This window comes from Episyrphus balteatus, chromosome 3 (genome assembly GCF_945859705.1).
Source record: "Episyrphus balteatus chromosome 3, idEpiBalt1.1, whole genome shotgun sequence".
In the NCBI taxonomy this organism is placed as follows: domain Eukaryota; kingdom Metazoa; phylum Arthropoda; class Insecta; order Diptera; family Syrphidae; genus Episyrphus; species Episyrphus balteatus.
Genome location: NC_079136.1, coordinates 103,172,412 through 103,188,715, shown reverse-complemented (window position 1 = coordinate 103,188,715; position 16,304 = coordinate 103,172,412). Strand labels below are relative to the sequence as shown.

Sequence of the window (16,304 nt, the reverse complement as noted above, 5' to 3'; positions counted from 1 at the left end):
GAGGCATATAAACCGGCTTTTATAGGAATTCCCTACAACTTATCTAAGATGATAGTCAGACGAAAATGAACACATGAGGTTAGTGTGAATATGGATACAAACCCAAGTTTTTTCATAATTCATATACATATATAAATAAAAATATGTAGGTACATATCTAAAGAGAACTTCATACTTTATTTAAACTGAGACCAAGTGATTACCTCATTTTAGAATGAGAGTTGAGTTTAGAGCAAAGCCGTTTGGAGGGCATCAAAATCCCACACTAGTAAGGCATTCCAATACTGAATTTAATTCAGTCAAATGCCTGCACTGATTCCTATTGTTCTCTGACTTGGTGAGATAGTGTCCACAATTATAATTTGACGAAGCTACAAAAAAAAAGTAAATTGAACCTCCACTTTAATCAATATACATACAAACGAATGTATACCTACATATCTACAAAAGGTATGGTTGTATTATTGTTTTGCAGCTTTGTTTTATCAACTAATTAAGTTTGTTTGCAATTTTATGTGGTGAAGCTAAAAATTAAAATTCTAAATGAAGACGATTATCAAGACTAAGACAAAAACTAAAAAAATTGCAATAGACAAGAGAACAAATATTACTTTGATGTACAATACTACAATGATTCAAATCATACCTAGTAGTGTTTTTCCTATTTTAAACTTAAGTTTTTTTATATTCATTATTGGTTAACTCTTAAAATTTTTTTCGACCGGTCATATTTGCCGGTCCTCTACACATACTCAACTACCTCTATAAAATAGTATTCAATGTGTTTTCAAACTTTTCTTCCCCAAATTATAACTTTTAAATAGTTTAGGTATTTCAAAAACAATTGATTGAAATGACTTAATTTGTAAATTCAAATTAATGTCGTTTTCTATTAGAGTTGGGTACTTTAGTTCATTTGAGTGATCGATCACTTTAATTCAAATCACGCTAATGAACTAGTTCATTTTATTTCAATTTATTTTAATCAGTCCGGTTTTGTTAGAATAAAAAACAAAATTAGTTTGTACAAACTGTATCCAAATTTATGTAAAATTGACGCATTCTACATAATAAAACAAATAAAACTTAAAAATAACAGATATGTACATATTTTATTTTCTATAAAAATTTTTAATTTCGTTCAAATACTAGTCGAGTTTTCTAGTTCCTGACAAAAGACTAGAAAAAGTACGTTTTACTTTCATTGAATGGAAATCATAGTAATGCAAGGACCAAGATGCTACTTGTTTTTTGTTCTTGGTCAGAAATAAGAGTAAGGGGTGCTTGAAGAAGAAACGCTGATACTGGCACAAGCGACCTTTTGTTTTACATCTAAATCTTGAGGTAAAGCAGAAGAACTGATTTCGCTCAACAAAGAATTGGATGCAATTTCATATGCACTTTGGTTTCTGCAACCGTTTTTACTTGCTCTATAGGGCAAGTATTGGTTTCGTGTCGAAAAAAAAAATTGAGGTTTTAATCAAAACCAACATTACGATGATGGAAAATTCCGAAAAAGTGGGTCTCGCAATTCCGTCCGTGCGTCTGTGCGGTTGTGCGTCCATCTGTACACATTTCCACAGCCTAAACGGGTGGACGGATTTTCTTCAATTAGGTACAGATGATTTTTATGGAATTCTGAAAGTTGGTTTTTTTTTGTTTTTTTATATCTCGTTTAGAACGTATACCTCCCATACAAAAAAATACGATATTGCGAATTTCTCGAAAACGGCTCTAACGATTTTGATTAAACTTTGTATACGTAATATTTAAAGCAGTGGCAATAAAACTGCATTTTTATTTTTTCTAAAAAAAGTCAAATAACAAAAAAATTTTTTTTTCATTTCACAAAATTTTGCCCTAAATGTCGGCTCTTCCCCAATATCATTTTTTAATTTAGAGCCAGCTTTTAAAATCTACAAGTAGACTAACATAAAAGTGCTTTGAACTGCAAGAGCAAGTACGTGCGACCCCAGTCGTGCATTTTATTTAAACTTCTGTCGGGTTAAAAGGGCGCCGTCGTCGTATAAGACAAGGACCAAATTTGAAAATTCCCTATACAGATGGGACTTCCTTTTACCCAAAAAATATATAAAAAAAATGATAATGTAAGGTGAGCGCAAGCTATTTTGTAAGGTAATATTACGACTGCTTTAGGTTGCTGGTTAGTTTGTTGAAACAAATCTTTTTCGCTATTCGAGAACTAAATTGAACTATGTAAGTTCACTAGCTCACCAAGATGAACTAGTTCATTGAACTAGTTCGTTCGCGAACTACACAAGCCTATTTTCTATTGACGAGATAATGTCGTTTTCCTTCACTCTATTTATAGACCGGGCGCTAGAGGTAGTTGAGTATGCAAAATATGAGGACCGAGTTTCAACAATTGATTGGAGTTCAGAAAGGGTCAAAGATAAATAATGTGGATCTTGCCCACAGTACACATAAAAAGGTAATATATTCCGAACTGACATTGGTCGCCAGATTGTCAAAACATGACACTTTGGCGACCAATCCCTTCAAGCAAACAGGTCCGACCTCGGTCCGAATCCGCTCCGCCTGAGGCGGAGCTGAGTCCGACTTCGGATCAGAAACTGGTCCGAAGGCGGCTCAAATTAGTATGGAAATTATAATCACCGCGAAGTCGATTGCATATGTATTGGTGTGGTGAAAATCTCCATTCCGAGAAAACGGAGCCGAAGGCGGACCTGAGCCGGAGCAGCGAAAACCTACCAGAAAGAGGAATAAGAAAGGGATGACATTTCGCATTTGCGACCAAAAAAAGAACAAGATTTATTTTTTTTTCACTGAAACTGTTTTATTTTTTATTTTATTTTGGCAAACGAAATTTTCACAATAAATACAATATAAAATACAATAACTTTTTTTTATTTTATTTCACTTGATGCTGCTGCTGTTGTTGGTGTTTTTTTAGATTCCAAATCGCATGTTTCACCTTCTAGATTTTTCTTCATCTACAACACAAGAAGAAACAACATTTTAACCCAAACACTTTGAGCGATATATAAAACATACCTTTTTTGTTTTCCATATTGTTTATAATTTAATAAAATTGTTTATAATTAATAAACTAACATTATACAAACAACGACACGAGACACGACGCGACCAAACACTTCAACAAAATATAACAAAATGACGCTTTGGCTCTTGTTGGCCTTGTCTTTCTTTTCCTTTTCTCATTTTTCACCACACTTCTCCTTCGACTTTTGTGTTCATACACAAAAAGTTGCAAGTGTGTGAGTGCAACCCCTTTTTTCGCGTTCTGAGGGCGGAGTGTCTTTGTTGAACTCAGTTTTCTTGCTTGAAGGGATGTCAGCTACCGAATTCTTATGTCGTTTTCTTTCACTCCAATGAGAGTACCCTTTTAGTACTTATTTTTGCACTTTTGAAGGTTTTGTGTTCTTTGACGCCACAAAAGTGTAAAAAAAAATTACTCCGGAGTAATTTTAGTACTACGGAGTACCCCGGATTTACTCCACATTTTTAGTCAGATTTACACCGATTTGCACACGGACTTGCACACACACTTATGAATTTGAAGTTTGACATTTTTAAATTTTGTTTGAAAATTGAAAAATGGGAAAAGTTTTTCTTTCAAACTCTTTTGTTATTAACAAAAACAACCCTTATGAATATTTTTTCTACTGTATTATATTCCGCCATATATATTTCTTCCATTTTTTCGTTAATTCTTCGCTTTTTCCAAAATGAAATTGAAAACCGAATAAAAAAAATTTTCAGCCAGTGTTCTTCATCAATAAAAAAAATCCTGTGCCATATAACAAAAAAAATCCCATTTTTTTGTGCGTTGATGGGATATTTTTATTTTACAATTTATAAAATCGAACTAAGGGTGTGTGTCAATTAGGGTGAAAAACCGATCAAAAGCATAATGAAAAATATACCAAAAGTAAAACTAAGTCCGCTTCGACACGAAGACGCAAAGAGCGACGCGCATTAGAGCAAGGGAGAAACAAAGTTCGAAAAAAGGGAAGGAAGATTTTCTACCGTGAGTCTCCGGTAAAAAATTTTGTGACTCTTTTTGACGTTTCCCTTTGATCTTGTTCTTTTTTTTGCTGTTCTGCTTTATTTTATTTCGTCGATTGTGGAATCTTCTTCGTCGGTCGTGTATTATTTGCGTGTATAGTAACGTTTTTAATTTATTCAGAGCAAAGGAGAAATCGATCATTCTCTCTCCCTTGTTCTTATGTGCATCTCGTGCGTCTACGTCTTTCTGTAGAAGTTGTCATACGAAAACAAGAACAAAATAAAACCAAAGAAAATAACTGTCAAATTTGCGTCTTCAAAAAAATAATACGTGTAGAAGCGCGTGATGCACCGAAACGAAAATCAAAAGGAAATTTGAAGATGATTTCTGCGCCTTGCGTCTTCGTGTAGAAGCAGACTTATCGACGATATTATTATGCTTCATATTTTTTTGAATATTATTTTTTTTTTGGATTCATAAAATGTTTTCCCTAGGCCTGTTATCACTATTTTTTTCAAGGAAATTATCCATTTTAGCCTTGTCACACACACAATTACAAAAAAAAAAAAAATTACTCTCATTATGTTCTTTCACTACAGAAAAAGGAGTACAAATTTAGAGTACTCCTTAATAGAGTGAAAGAAAACGACATTAATTGTTTAAAATACCGACGAAAAACGCACAAAAACCGATAAACCACGCACACCACTAATTTTTAAACAATTATTTACCATTTTCCGCGTGAAACACGAAGAAAATTAGTTATTTTTCAATTTATAATATTTTTAAATGACATTTTATAAATTAAAACAAAAACAAATTTCCTGTTTACTGCAATTGAATCATTTATTTGCAAAACATGATAAGTCCATGATTTTAAATTTTTCAGGAGAAGAAAAAAACGTTCTATTTTCTTTTGATATGCGTAGAAAAATTTATAAAAAATATATTATTCTGTAGAAATCTTGCCTAGCTACAAAATACCGTTTCGTTTTTAATTTTTGGAGCGATAGCTCAAAAGATAAAAAATAAAAACGCTTTTGGACTTATCATACTTTGAAAATAAACGGATGTGAAATTAGTTTTTAAATGGATATATTTTGCTTTTAGCCCCCAGTCTATCAAACAATTGTATTTGAGAATAAAATACAATGTCCGGACTGCTTATTTAACTTTAAAATAGCTTTAAACTTAAGATTTTCAGCCATTAATCTAATATACCATTTACACAAAAAGAACCTGTTGTTTATTTTCAAAAGATGATAAGTCCGGGACTTATTCTGTTTTTGATACTAAAAAAATATTTCGCGTAGCTGTAAAATCGGATATAGATGTAGTAGATACTTCATATTTTAAAAACAGACGTGGAGTACAAATTTAGTCAAAAAAACGAATTTTGAAAAAAAGTGGACTTATCATGTTTTGCAAATAAATGATTCAATTGAAATATAAAAATTAAAGGCCGACCTGACAGATTGGTGCCCATTTTTGACAAACAAATTTTGACAACGTTTGGAATATATTACCTTATTATGTGTACTGTGGATCTTGCCGGCCAATTTTGTGGTCCATTTTTTTTTTTTGTTTTTATTGCAGGAATCGTGCAATGGGATATAAAAGAAGATAAAACTGCGAAGTGCCATTAAATGAGGGGGTGAAAATTGAAGATAGGGCGCAAAAGCCCCCTTTTTGGTTTTTTCAATATATCTCGTAAACGAAGCAAAATTTGGGTATATCGCACTTAAAACTTTTTGTAGAGAATTAAATTTCCTATCGGAATAATGTATTTCAAAAATTGAAGAAAAAAAATTTCATACCAAAATAGTCGAAACAAACATAACAAAAAAATCAAAATTTACGGTTCTTCGAGTTTTTTTTTTATTTGGGTGTAATTTTTTTTTGCGTTGAGAAAGGCATAAACAATGTTCTAAACAATAAAAGTAGATTAAATTTATTTTAATATGCTGGGCTCAATACATTTTTTTTTTTATTGAAAACTAACCGAAATATCACAGTACACATAATAAGATATCTTCCGAACGTTGTCAATCTGTCAGGTCGGCCTTTAATTTTTATATTTCAATCGCAGTAAACAGTAAATTTGTTTTTGTTTTAATTTATAAAATGCCATTTGAAAAAATTATAAATTAAAAAATAACAAATTTTCTTCGTGTTTTTTCGCGGAAAATGTTCAATAAAATTCTTAACAATTAAGAATTACATTGGTCGCCAAATTGTCATGTTTTGACAATTTGACGACCAATGTCAGTTCGGAATATATTACCTTTTTATGTGTAGGTACTGTGCCGAAATATGGCTATTTGAACTTAGGTTTTATTCGCATTTTTAGTTTTAGTCAAGTAGGTAATAAAGAAACATTTGAGAGGAGAGTACAATAACTTTAGCCCCAAGAATTGATTTTTTTTTTTTTTTTGTAGAAGGTTTTCATACGATCATTCTTTGCCATAAAAAAGTTGTCTATCTCCTTCCGTTAAGGAGGGTGGGGCATTTTTCTAAAACAAAAAAAATAATAAAAAACAACGGCAACACTAACAATTATAAATGTTACATTTTTCAAAAGCTACAATTGTAGACTTAATTTCAAATTCTTAAATCAAGCTATTTCAATCAATTGTTTTCGAAATAAATGATTTCAAAGTCAAAATTTGCGAAAAAAAAATGTTAAAAAAACACGTTGAGTAGGTACTATTTAATAGAGGCAGCTGAGTATGCAGAATGTGAGGACCGGCAAAAATTACCGGATTCTTAAACCTTAGACCTCAAATAATTACAAAACACATCTTGCCGTTAGGTTTGATGGTCCCTTCTCACTCCCCGGACAACCCTCTTCGACCATACGGCAACCCAAGTAAAATTTGTTGGGGTGGAATCGGTTCAAATTATACCATTTCGAATCTCAAAAGCAAATTTTATCCTAATAGGCTGCTAAAATGAACGCAACCAGTAAAAATATTATGAACACATCCCGCATGAGTGTTAGGAGTACAAGTTTCGGAGTTCACACCGCATCAGCCGATCTGTCAAAATTTATCCAAACCAAGAAGCAAGAAAAAGTTTTGTTAAATTTGTTTTTCACTCTATTTTCCATTAAACATAACTATAAAAATTCCTTCTACAAAAATTATTAACTTTTAGAAATTAAAAAAAAAAACCAAAACCAAATAGCAAACTCTTTTGCTAGATTACAAAAAAAAAATGACTTCACGAAAAAGAAGTGGTTCGGGTTCATCGAAACGCCCGAAAGAAAAAGTTGTTTACATTTATGAACTATTTTTCCGTGGCGAAGACCCCACAGGAGATAGTCCAGAATTTTGGAATGAATTTTTTTTACTCCAACCGAATGTCGAGTCATTGGAAAATGAAATAACCAAACTCACCGGAGAACAGCTGCTTACAGTAAAAACGAATATAAATTTGATATTTGAGAAATGCATAGAAATTCTTGACTCAGGTAGGATAACCAAAAACTCAATAGACTTAAACTTACCAACATTTTTGCACTCAGGTCATCCCAAAAGATTGTGCAATAGTCTCCAGACCCTTTGTTCCTTATTTTATTCGATTTTCAAAAAATCGACCATTGACACAAGCTTCGATGTTGTAGGAGAGGTATTCCAATATGATGAAATGTATCAAAAGATGAAGATTCTCTTAAATCACTGCAACCAAATTCTTTTGGGTAAGAAATCTTTCCATACATTTCACAAAATATTTATTAGAATCATTCTCTTTTTCAGGAGATGTTGTTGAAAATGCCCGTTTCATGTGTCTTAAACTGCTCCTAGTGCTAGTAACTGGGACAGACAATGTAAGTCAAAATGTCATTGTAGAATATCTGATGCTCCACACTCTGTTCGATTCCTTTGTAAGACTGCTAAGTGATCCGACACTTCGCGCCCAACATGGGCATGACATCGTTATCCTTCTTACTATTCTGGTTAACTACCGTAAACATGAGGCAACGAATCCTTATATCGTGCAATTGTCGATTTTGGCAGATGAATTGGCTTTGAACGGATATGGACAGATGATATCGCAATCGTTAATTGATTTCTGTCGTCAGTATATGCAGAGTCTGTCTAATGTGCAATCGTCGTCGTGGTTCTCTTCGCTGTCGAACATTGTGGGAAACATGTTTGTATCGGACGAGGGATGTGAACGTGTACAACAAATCAAAGCTAACAATGGACTATTGCTGGCGCTTTATGAAGCAGTTCATTTGAATAGGAATTTCATTACGACTTTGGCACATACTCAAGCAGAATCAAGTGCTCCTCCTTCGCCAAGCAACACATTGAGCCTGACACAACCAGTTCCTGATCTGGCCAATGCTCCCATAATAGACATTACACAGTATCCAACCAATTTACTGGTAGCAGTATTTCAATATTGGTAATTTTTTTTGTTTGTTTATTTTTTTAATAAGAATTCGATTTTTATCGCCCATATTCATATCGATTCCTTTATCATATTATCGCAAAATTATTTTATAGTGACAACATGCCATCGTTTTTTAAACTTAGCAGATAAACACTTATGTCGTTTTCCTTCACTCCAATGAGAGTACCCTTTTAGTACTTATTTTGGCACTTTTGAAGGTTTTGTGTGCCTCCACGCCACAAAAGTGTAACGAAAATTACTCCGGAGTAATTTTAGTACTGCGGAGTACTCCGGATTTACTCCACATTTTTAGTCAGATCTACACCGATTTCCATACGGACTTGCACACACACTTATGACTTTGAAGTTTAAAATTTGTTTCAAAAGTGATAAATGCGAAAAATGTTTCTTTCAAATTATTTTTTTATTAACAAAAATAACCATTATGAATATTTTTTCTTTTATATTATACTCCGCCAAATTTATTTCTTCCATTATTTTCATTAATTCTTCACTTCTTAAAACATTTTCCAAAATGAAATTGAAAACCAAATAAAGGAATTTTTCAGCCAGTGGACTTCATCAATTAAAAAAAATCCTGTGCCAGATAAAAAAAAATCCAATTTTTTTCTGCGCTGACGGGATATTTTTATTTTACAATTTTAAAATTAAACTAAGGGTGTGTGTCAATTAGGCTGAAAAAAACCGATCAGAAACATAGTGAAAAATATACCAAAAGTAAAACTTAACAACGAACGCTTATTATGCTTCATATAAAAGTTTTAAAAAAATTATTTCTTTAAGCCTAGTACGCACATCGCGCTAAATTTTAGCTGAATTTTTTTCTCCGTTCTTCTTGACTTATTTTTCGTACACTTACAGATAAAAAACGTATAGTTAAAAACGAATGTGTGACTTTCTAACTGAATCTGCGCACAACTCGGCTGAATCTCTTAAATATATCTTAACTCGGTTTAACTTTTGATATGGTTTTGTATACGAGCTTAGGTCGATCTGCATGTTAAGGAAATACCGAACAAAAAATTAAAAATTAATCAAAGTATTAACATTAATTCTTTGTCAGGTCACCTTAAAAATTTTCGCAGAGTTAAGCCAGAACCATAATTGGCGGATAGAATTGGAAGTTACTGTCAATTGTTGTTGTTTTCTTTGTATTTTCGATAAGTTTTCATCCGTCAAAATACAAAGAAAACAACAACAATTAGAAAACAACAACAAGTAGCTTCCGACTCCATCCGCCAATTATGGTTCTGGCTTTAGTAGTAACAAACAGGAAAGCGTTCTCAAATGAAAAACGTAGACGCTATGGTTTTTTTAGGGGCCTCCCATTAGACCCTATACGTAATTACAATATAACACCTGAACTTTACACTCTCACGAAAACAAAAACGCATTGGTTTTTACAAGAAAACCGCTGATTTTTTTTTAATTTAAGAGCTTCAGAATTTGACAAAGTCAAAAGTAATATCTATCTTTTTGGTGAAGTTGATAGATTTGAAAGTAAAAAAAGGTATTCATCAACTTCATTTAAATTGTTTACCCAGACAGTTATATTATTTTTCAAAAGAAATCAATGAAATAATAATCAGTTACAACTATCTCCTTATGTAGACATTTACGTTAATATTTTTGATATTGTCTCAATATTTATAATCAAAATATACATAAAACTTACTTAGAAGTAAGTAATGCTCCTTTTTTTTCAGTTAATACAAAGTTTTCCCTACGCCTGTTATCACTATTTTCTTCAAGAAAATTAAAAACAAAAATTAGCCATTTTTGTATTCTCACACACACACGATTACAAAAAAAAAATTACTCTCATTATGTTCCATCACTCCAGAAAAAGGAGTAAAAATTTAGAGTACTCCCAAATAGAGTGAAGGAAAACGACAGTATTTTTCTCAGGGTGATTATTATCAGTTCAAGTTTCCCATATCCACGTATATGACGTTGAATGGGTTCATTCGTTGTATTTTACATGCCCGGGCATTCCAACCATTTAATAGTTAGCTTTTGCGATAGTTTAGTCCGGTCAATTTAGACATCCGAGGTTACATTAATTCCCAGCAAGCTGAAAATTGGTAGGATTGTTGGAAACACCATCATAAATTAAATTTAAAAAGTCCTCATCGATCCGAGGTGTGGAAAAATATTTACGGGGGGTCAAAGGTCACAAAAACTGGTTTTTCACGATTTTCAGCAAAACGGTAAGTCTCATCAAACAAATTTCAATGCAAGAATTGTAGACCAGGTTATTATATATAAAAAGTGTCAAGACACTTTTTTTCCTAAGACCCACCGTTTCTTAGGTATAACGATTCAAAAAGTTGAAGTTGAGTTGTAATCGTCATAATCAGGCCTATTTTGAAAAAAAAAACTCCTAACTGAAAAGTTCCTGAAATTTCATTATTTTTTAAGCTTGAATTTCGTTCTTCAACGGTTAAGAATATGGGAAAGCAAAAAAAAAAATGGAATTTTTCGCCATTTTTCCGATTGGGGCCCTTCTCCCGAAACCATTTCCCTGGGAATTTTTGTTTATAATATGTCTGAATATATACAGGGTGTGCAATAGAGAATGGACAACCCTAAAACGGCTGATAGCTACACTTATGACTGTTCTAAAAACCGATAGAAAAAAGTTCTATCGCAACCAGTTCATAAAATATTGGCTTTTTTTCGTTCAGTGTATTTTAAATTTTATCATCTTATGTTTTCGTTCACTGCAACCAAGAATGAATGAATTTTTTTTATTTCTTTTTTTTTATAATTTTCTACACCACTTGGATGAGTACATAAACACTTTAAAAACTTCCTAGCTATTGCGCATTTTCCTTAAAAAAATTTTGAAATCTGTTTTTTGATGCAAAATGTAAAAAAAGTATTTTATGAAAAATTTTAAACACCTGTGGTATAAAATAAATCTATAGAAACCTAGGTGGCCAACTTTCTTAAACATATTGCCCTTAAACGAGAATATTTTTAAGAAAGTTGGCCACCTAGGTTTCTATAGATTTATTTTATACCACAGGTGTTTAAAATTTTTCATAAAATAATTTTTTTACATTTTGCATCAAAAAACAGATTTCAAAATTTTTTTTACAAAAATGTGCAATAGCTATGCAGTTTTTTAAGCATTTAGGTACTCATACAATTATTGTAGAAAATTATAAAAAAAAGAAATAAATAAAATTCATTCATTCTTGGTTGCAGTGAACGAAAACATAAGATGATAAAATTTAAAATACACTGAACGAAAAAAAGCCAATATTTTATGAACTGGTTGCGATAGAACTTTTTTCTATCGGTTTTTAGAACAGTCATAAGTGTAGCTATCAGCCGTTTTAGGGTTGTCCATTCTGTTGCACACGCTGTATATATTCAGACATATTATAAACAAAAATTCCCAGGGAAATGGTTTCGGGAGAAGGGCCCCAATCGGAAAAATGGCGAAAAATTCCATTTTTTTTTTTGCTTTCCCATATTCTTAACCGTTGAAGAACGAAATTCAAGCTTAAAAAATAATGAAATTTCAGGAACTTTTCAGTTAGGAGTTTTTTTCAAAATAGGCCTGATTATGACGATTACAACTCAACTTCAACTTTTTGAATCGTTATACCTAAGAAACGGTGGGTCTTAGGAAAAAAAGTGTCATGACACTTTTTATATATAATAACCTGGTCTACAATTCTTGCATTGAAAATTTTTTGATGAGACTTACCGTTTTGCTGAAAATCGTGAAAAACCAGTTTTTGTGACCTTTGACCCCCCGTAAATTTTTTTCCAAACCTCGGATCGATGAGGACTTTTTAAATTTAATTTATGATGGTGTTTCCAACAATCCTACCAATTTTCAGCTTGCTGGGAATTAATGTAACCTCACCCCCTTATTTTAGTCTAATTTGACCGGACTAGTTGGTGGGATTAATTATGAGAGGTGTGTTCGATTACCTGGATTATTAAGGATTCAAGCTGTAAGGGCCTTAAGACAATAAAATTGTTTTAAATTAATGAAAAACAATAACATAACATTTGCGCAAGCAGTTTATAATAAAAAAGGACTTTTTAAGTCATATTCTTTGATTTTTAAATGTTTTAAGAGAATTATTTTTTTTCTAGATCCCATTTGAATTCTCTTCCTTCGTATTTGCCTTTTCTTGTCATTGACTTCTCTTTGGGATGTACATTATTACTTGTTGTTCAATTTTCATTAAAAAATTGTGGTTTTATTGACATAAGGCCCTTACAGCAAGTATTCATAGGCGGCGGGTACCCTAGACACAGTAAGAAAAATTCTCAGGTGAGTTTTCAGGTGTTATCAATGAAAAAAATTGATCAATTCAGGGTTAATCCAATACTTTATATTTTTGTTGTATTCTCATTTAAGTCTGAATGTTTAAAAAATTATAGACGAATGGTTAATGTTTCATAAATTCATATATCAACAAATTCAGCCACGTAAACACAAAAATAAAGAGCTGTCTTAAGCTAGAGCTACATCGAAACACAAAAGTGAAGAAAAAAAACATCGTGTTTACTTTGTTGTACTTTTTTGACTTTGTGTTTTGATGTAGTTCGAAACGCAAAAGGGAAGAAAAAACACATCCAGTCGTATTTATTAGATTTTTGTCTACTTATACACTACATAACTTTTTTCAAATTGTTTTAAATATGCTTTATTTAATAAAAATAATAATCACATTATTCGCGGTTAAGACAATCTACTCTTTTGTATAAGTTTGACAGCTATACGACAACAATAAACAAGGTTTTTGATCACATTTTCCAAATCTAAACAGTTGTATAAAGTTATACAAAGTTTATAAATAAGGGGGATCGTGTTTACTTTTTTGTACTGTTTGACTTTGTGTTTTGATGTAGTTCAGGCTTAATAAACTTTTTTTACTTTTTTTCACTTTGTGTTTCTATGTACTTCAGGCTTTAGAATAAAGTAGTTTTGTTTTTTCGAAAGTGAGAAGATATTTCTGGATCTGGTTTTCTGTTTTTGTTTAAAAACAAATAAGAGCATCGAATTTTAAAAACTTATTTAGTACTTAACAACATACATTTTGAAAAAAATTTGTTTGAAATTTTTTTTTCAAATTTTTTTTTTTCAAGATTTTGATTTTGAAAGTTAATTCTTCAAAAACTGTAGCATAAGTTGGCTTCATTTAAATATTTTATAAAAGACAAAGTTTTTGGCTCTACGAAAACATATAGCACGTTATTGTAGGTGTAACCGTTGATTTTTAACAATTTTTTTTCCCAATCAAGTCAATTTTTTTTTTAAATTGCCCCTCCCCGCTAAACGAAGGGGAACAGACCCGGCCTCCCATACAATTTTTTTCTTGTCTCGACCCAACATATACGCATTAGCTTTTTGGGACATTACTCCTGAATCACCCTGTATAAATAAAAACCATTTAGGTCTTCTTTAAATAATAAGCTTTTTCAAAATGGTTTATCCTTTTTTGGGCTCTCCATTAACGTAATGTCGGATTGTTATCTCCAATTAATTTTTTTTTTACTATAATAAATTATAAACGGGACGCATTAATTCGCAGAAATTTAAGCTTGCTTATATTGTTAAAAATTATATAAGAAAACAACAATTTTTCCAGTTCCATAGTAATGCAAGATAACAAAAACGAGTCCAGTGTGGCAAACCTAAAGTTGTGTTTCCTCATTCTTACCTGCATTTCTGAAGACCAATACGCTAACTCCATGATGCACGACAACAATCTTACATTCAAAGTGATGTTGCACCGTGCACAAATGAGGCACCGCAAGCTGCACGTCGACCGCGTTGGCAAATCTCAACCTCTTGCCGCCACTTTACTTGATCTTCTTGTCGAGTTCATCGTTTCCCATTTGATGAAGAAATTCCCAATGGAATTGTATTTACTATGTATTGGAATCATTCAACGTATACTATGTTATCAAAAGCGTTGCAGAGTTCGTCTGAATTATCCATGGAAGGAGCTTTGGTCAGCATTAATTGGACTACTGCGGTTTCTAGTCAATCAAGAACAAAACTTGATAAAAAAATGCAACATATTCTATCTATCGTTGCAGGTAACATATAATTCGTACTGCTTCTGTTTTAGTTAAAACAATTATTTGAATTGTTTTTTTTTCTGCTTTATTAGGTGGTTAATATCTTCAATTTGTTCATCACATATGGTGACACTTTCTTAGCGACAACTAACAGCTACGATGAACTTTATTATGAATTAAATCGCGAAGAAAAAGTTTTTTCCGAAATTCAGGCTATGGGTGAGTAAAGCCTTTTCCTTATTTAAGATTGTAATTTATTTTAATTTAATATTTTTAGTCCTGCGTTACACAACAATGCCTGATTGCGAATACAAAGATGACGTCATCAAACTTCTCAATGCCTTAGTTAATATTTTAGCAATTGTTAAGCATTTTCAATATAAAATCAAGGAATGGCTTGCAGAGCAAGGTCTCTCAACACCAACCGAAGAGCAGATTTTGGATGTAGTTAGAAAGAACTACGATTTGACTCTTAAACTACAGGACTCTCTAGATCATTATGAACGGTATTCAGAGGCGCCTAGACATTCTGCATTTTTCACAGCAATGATTCGAGATGTTGTGATTGATACTAGGAAAAACATTTATGGATATGTGAAGGAAGCTGTGTCAGTGGTACCAGAACAGGAGTTAATGGTAACATCAACCTCACCATAAACAACGATTAATAGATTTTAAGTTCAATTAAGTAAAATTTCGTTTCTTTTCTTCTGCAAAACTACACATCATTATTTTACGTATATCAAGCGATGCTATTGTTTCGCCTCTATTTTATTCCCTAAAAAATATAAATAAAATTATAGGAAGTTTTTAAATTTGTCAAAGAATTTATTATACAAATATATTATGTATTGCGAATTATATTACATATTATTATGATGACTTGAACTATATTAAAAAATTAAACCTATTTTTATTAATGCCAATTAAAGCGTTTAAATTTCCTTCATGTATCGTGGCCGTGCTATGATGAAAATTCGCATAGCAGTCAGAAACATTAAAATCACATTTTGCCATCATAGAGCACGGGAACATCGAAAGAGAGAAAGACATCTGCTGGATTAACCGAAGTGATGCGTGATTAGTTTTTTTAAAGTTTCACTAGAGCACAATATCGCTTCAGTCTCTCTGGACTTCTTTTAACTTTATTTCTAAGCGCATATGCAAATTATGGCTATCCCATAAGAATTGTGTATGTTCGAAAACTAATTCATGCCATTTTGACATAAGCCCATGCGAGCTCATGTCTATTGTAGTTGGGGCTTACTGCTGGAACACAATTCAAAAACGGAGCCGGAGCCTGAACTGGAGTCGGAAGAGCTGTCAAAAGTTGTCGTAAAAATATAATCACCAAGTTATTCACGTCAAAAATGAAAACGTCACATGTGTCGTACGTAAAAGTTAAAAGTTGGCCAACTCTTCCGGCTCCGATTCCAGTTGCGTCGTGTTGTGTTCGTACATATGCATTTGTAAAAAGATTTGTGGCACTCTGGGACTGCCGCGGTAAAGCTATTGCATATTATTTTTTATCAACTTATGCAATTATAATTATTTATTTATTTTTTATCTATGCATTATTTTTTTTTTCTTTGATATTAATTCTTCTTTGATTACTTCAAGTAACAATTATAATTGTTAATAAAATTATTATCAAATAAAAATAAAAGTGGTTGTCTGTGAATCCAGTTTACGGGCGATAATTTTACGTGATAACGTCATAATTTATAACTTTTGAAGCACAATACTACAAAAAGGGAACAAAAAAATTAAGAATTAGCATTTCTAATATGCCAATTTTTGTATTACCTACATA

The 16,304-nt window shown here is 32.0% G+C and overlaps 1 protein-coding gene across 1 annotated transcript; it reads left to right on the top strand.

Moving 5' to 3' along the window:
- The first annotated feature begins 7,024 nt into the window (after positions 1-7,024).
- LOC129914826 (armadillo-like helical domain-containing protein 3) lies at positions 7,025-15,418 on the top strand. Its single transcript, XM_055994242.1, has 6 exons — positions 7,025-7,484; positions 7,539-7,712; positions 7,771-8,425; positions 14,056-14,509; positions 14,584-14,710; positions 14,769-15,418. Exons 1-6 carry the CDS (start codon positions 7,229-7,231, stop codon positions 15,146-15,148), a joined length of 2,046 nt encoding a protein of 681 aa, XP_055850217.1. The 5' UTR covers positions 7,025-7,228; the 3' UTR covers positions 15,149-15,418.
- Positions 15,419-16,304: the final 886 nt, after the last annotated feature.

Excerpts from the sequence above, each read along its gene's own strand:
- LOC129914826 (XM_055994242.1), top strand. The coding sequence starts at position 7,229 with ATGACTTCACGAAAAAGAAGTGGTTCGGGTTCATCGAAACGCCCGAAA. Across the intron at positions 7,485-7,538 it reads CATAGAAATTCTTGACTCAG|GTCATCCCAAAAGATTGTGC; the intron begins GTAGGATAACCA and ends TTTTGCACTCAG. Across the intron at positions 14,711-14,768 it reads TTCCGAAATTCAGGCTATGG|TCCTGCGTTACACAACAATG; the intron begins GTGAGTAAAGCC and ends TAATATTTTTAG.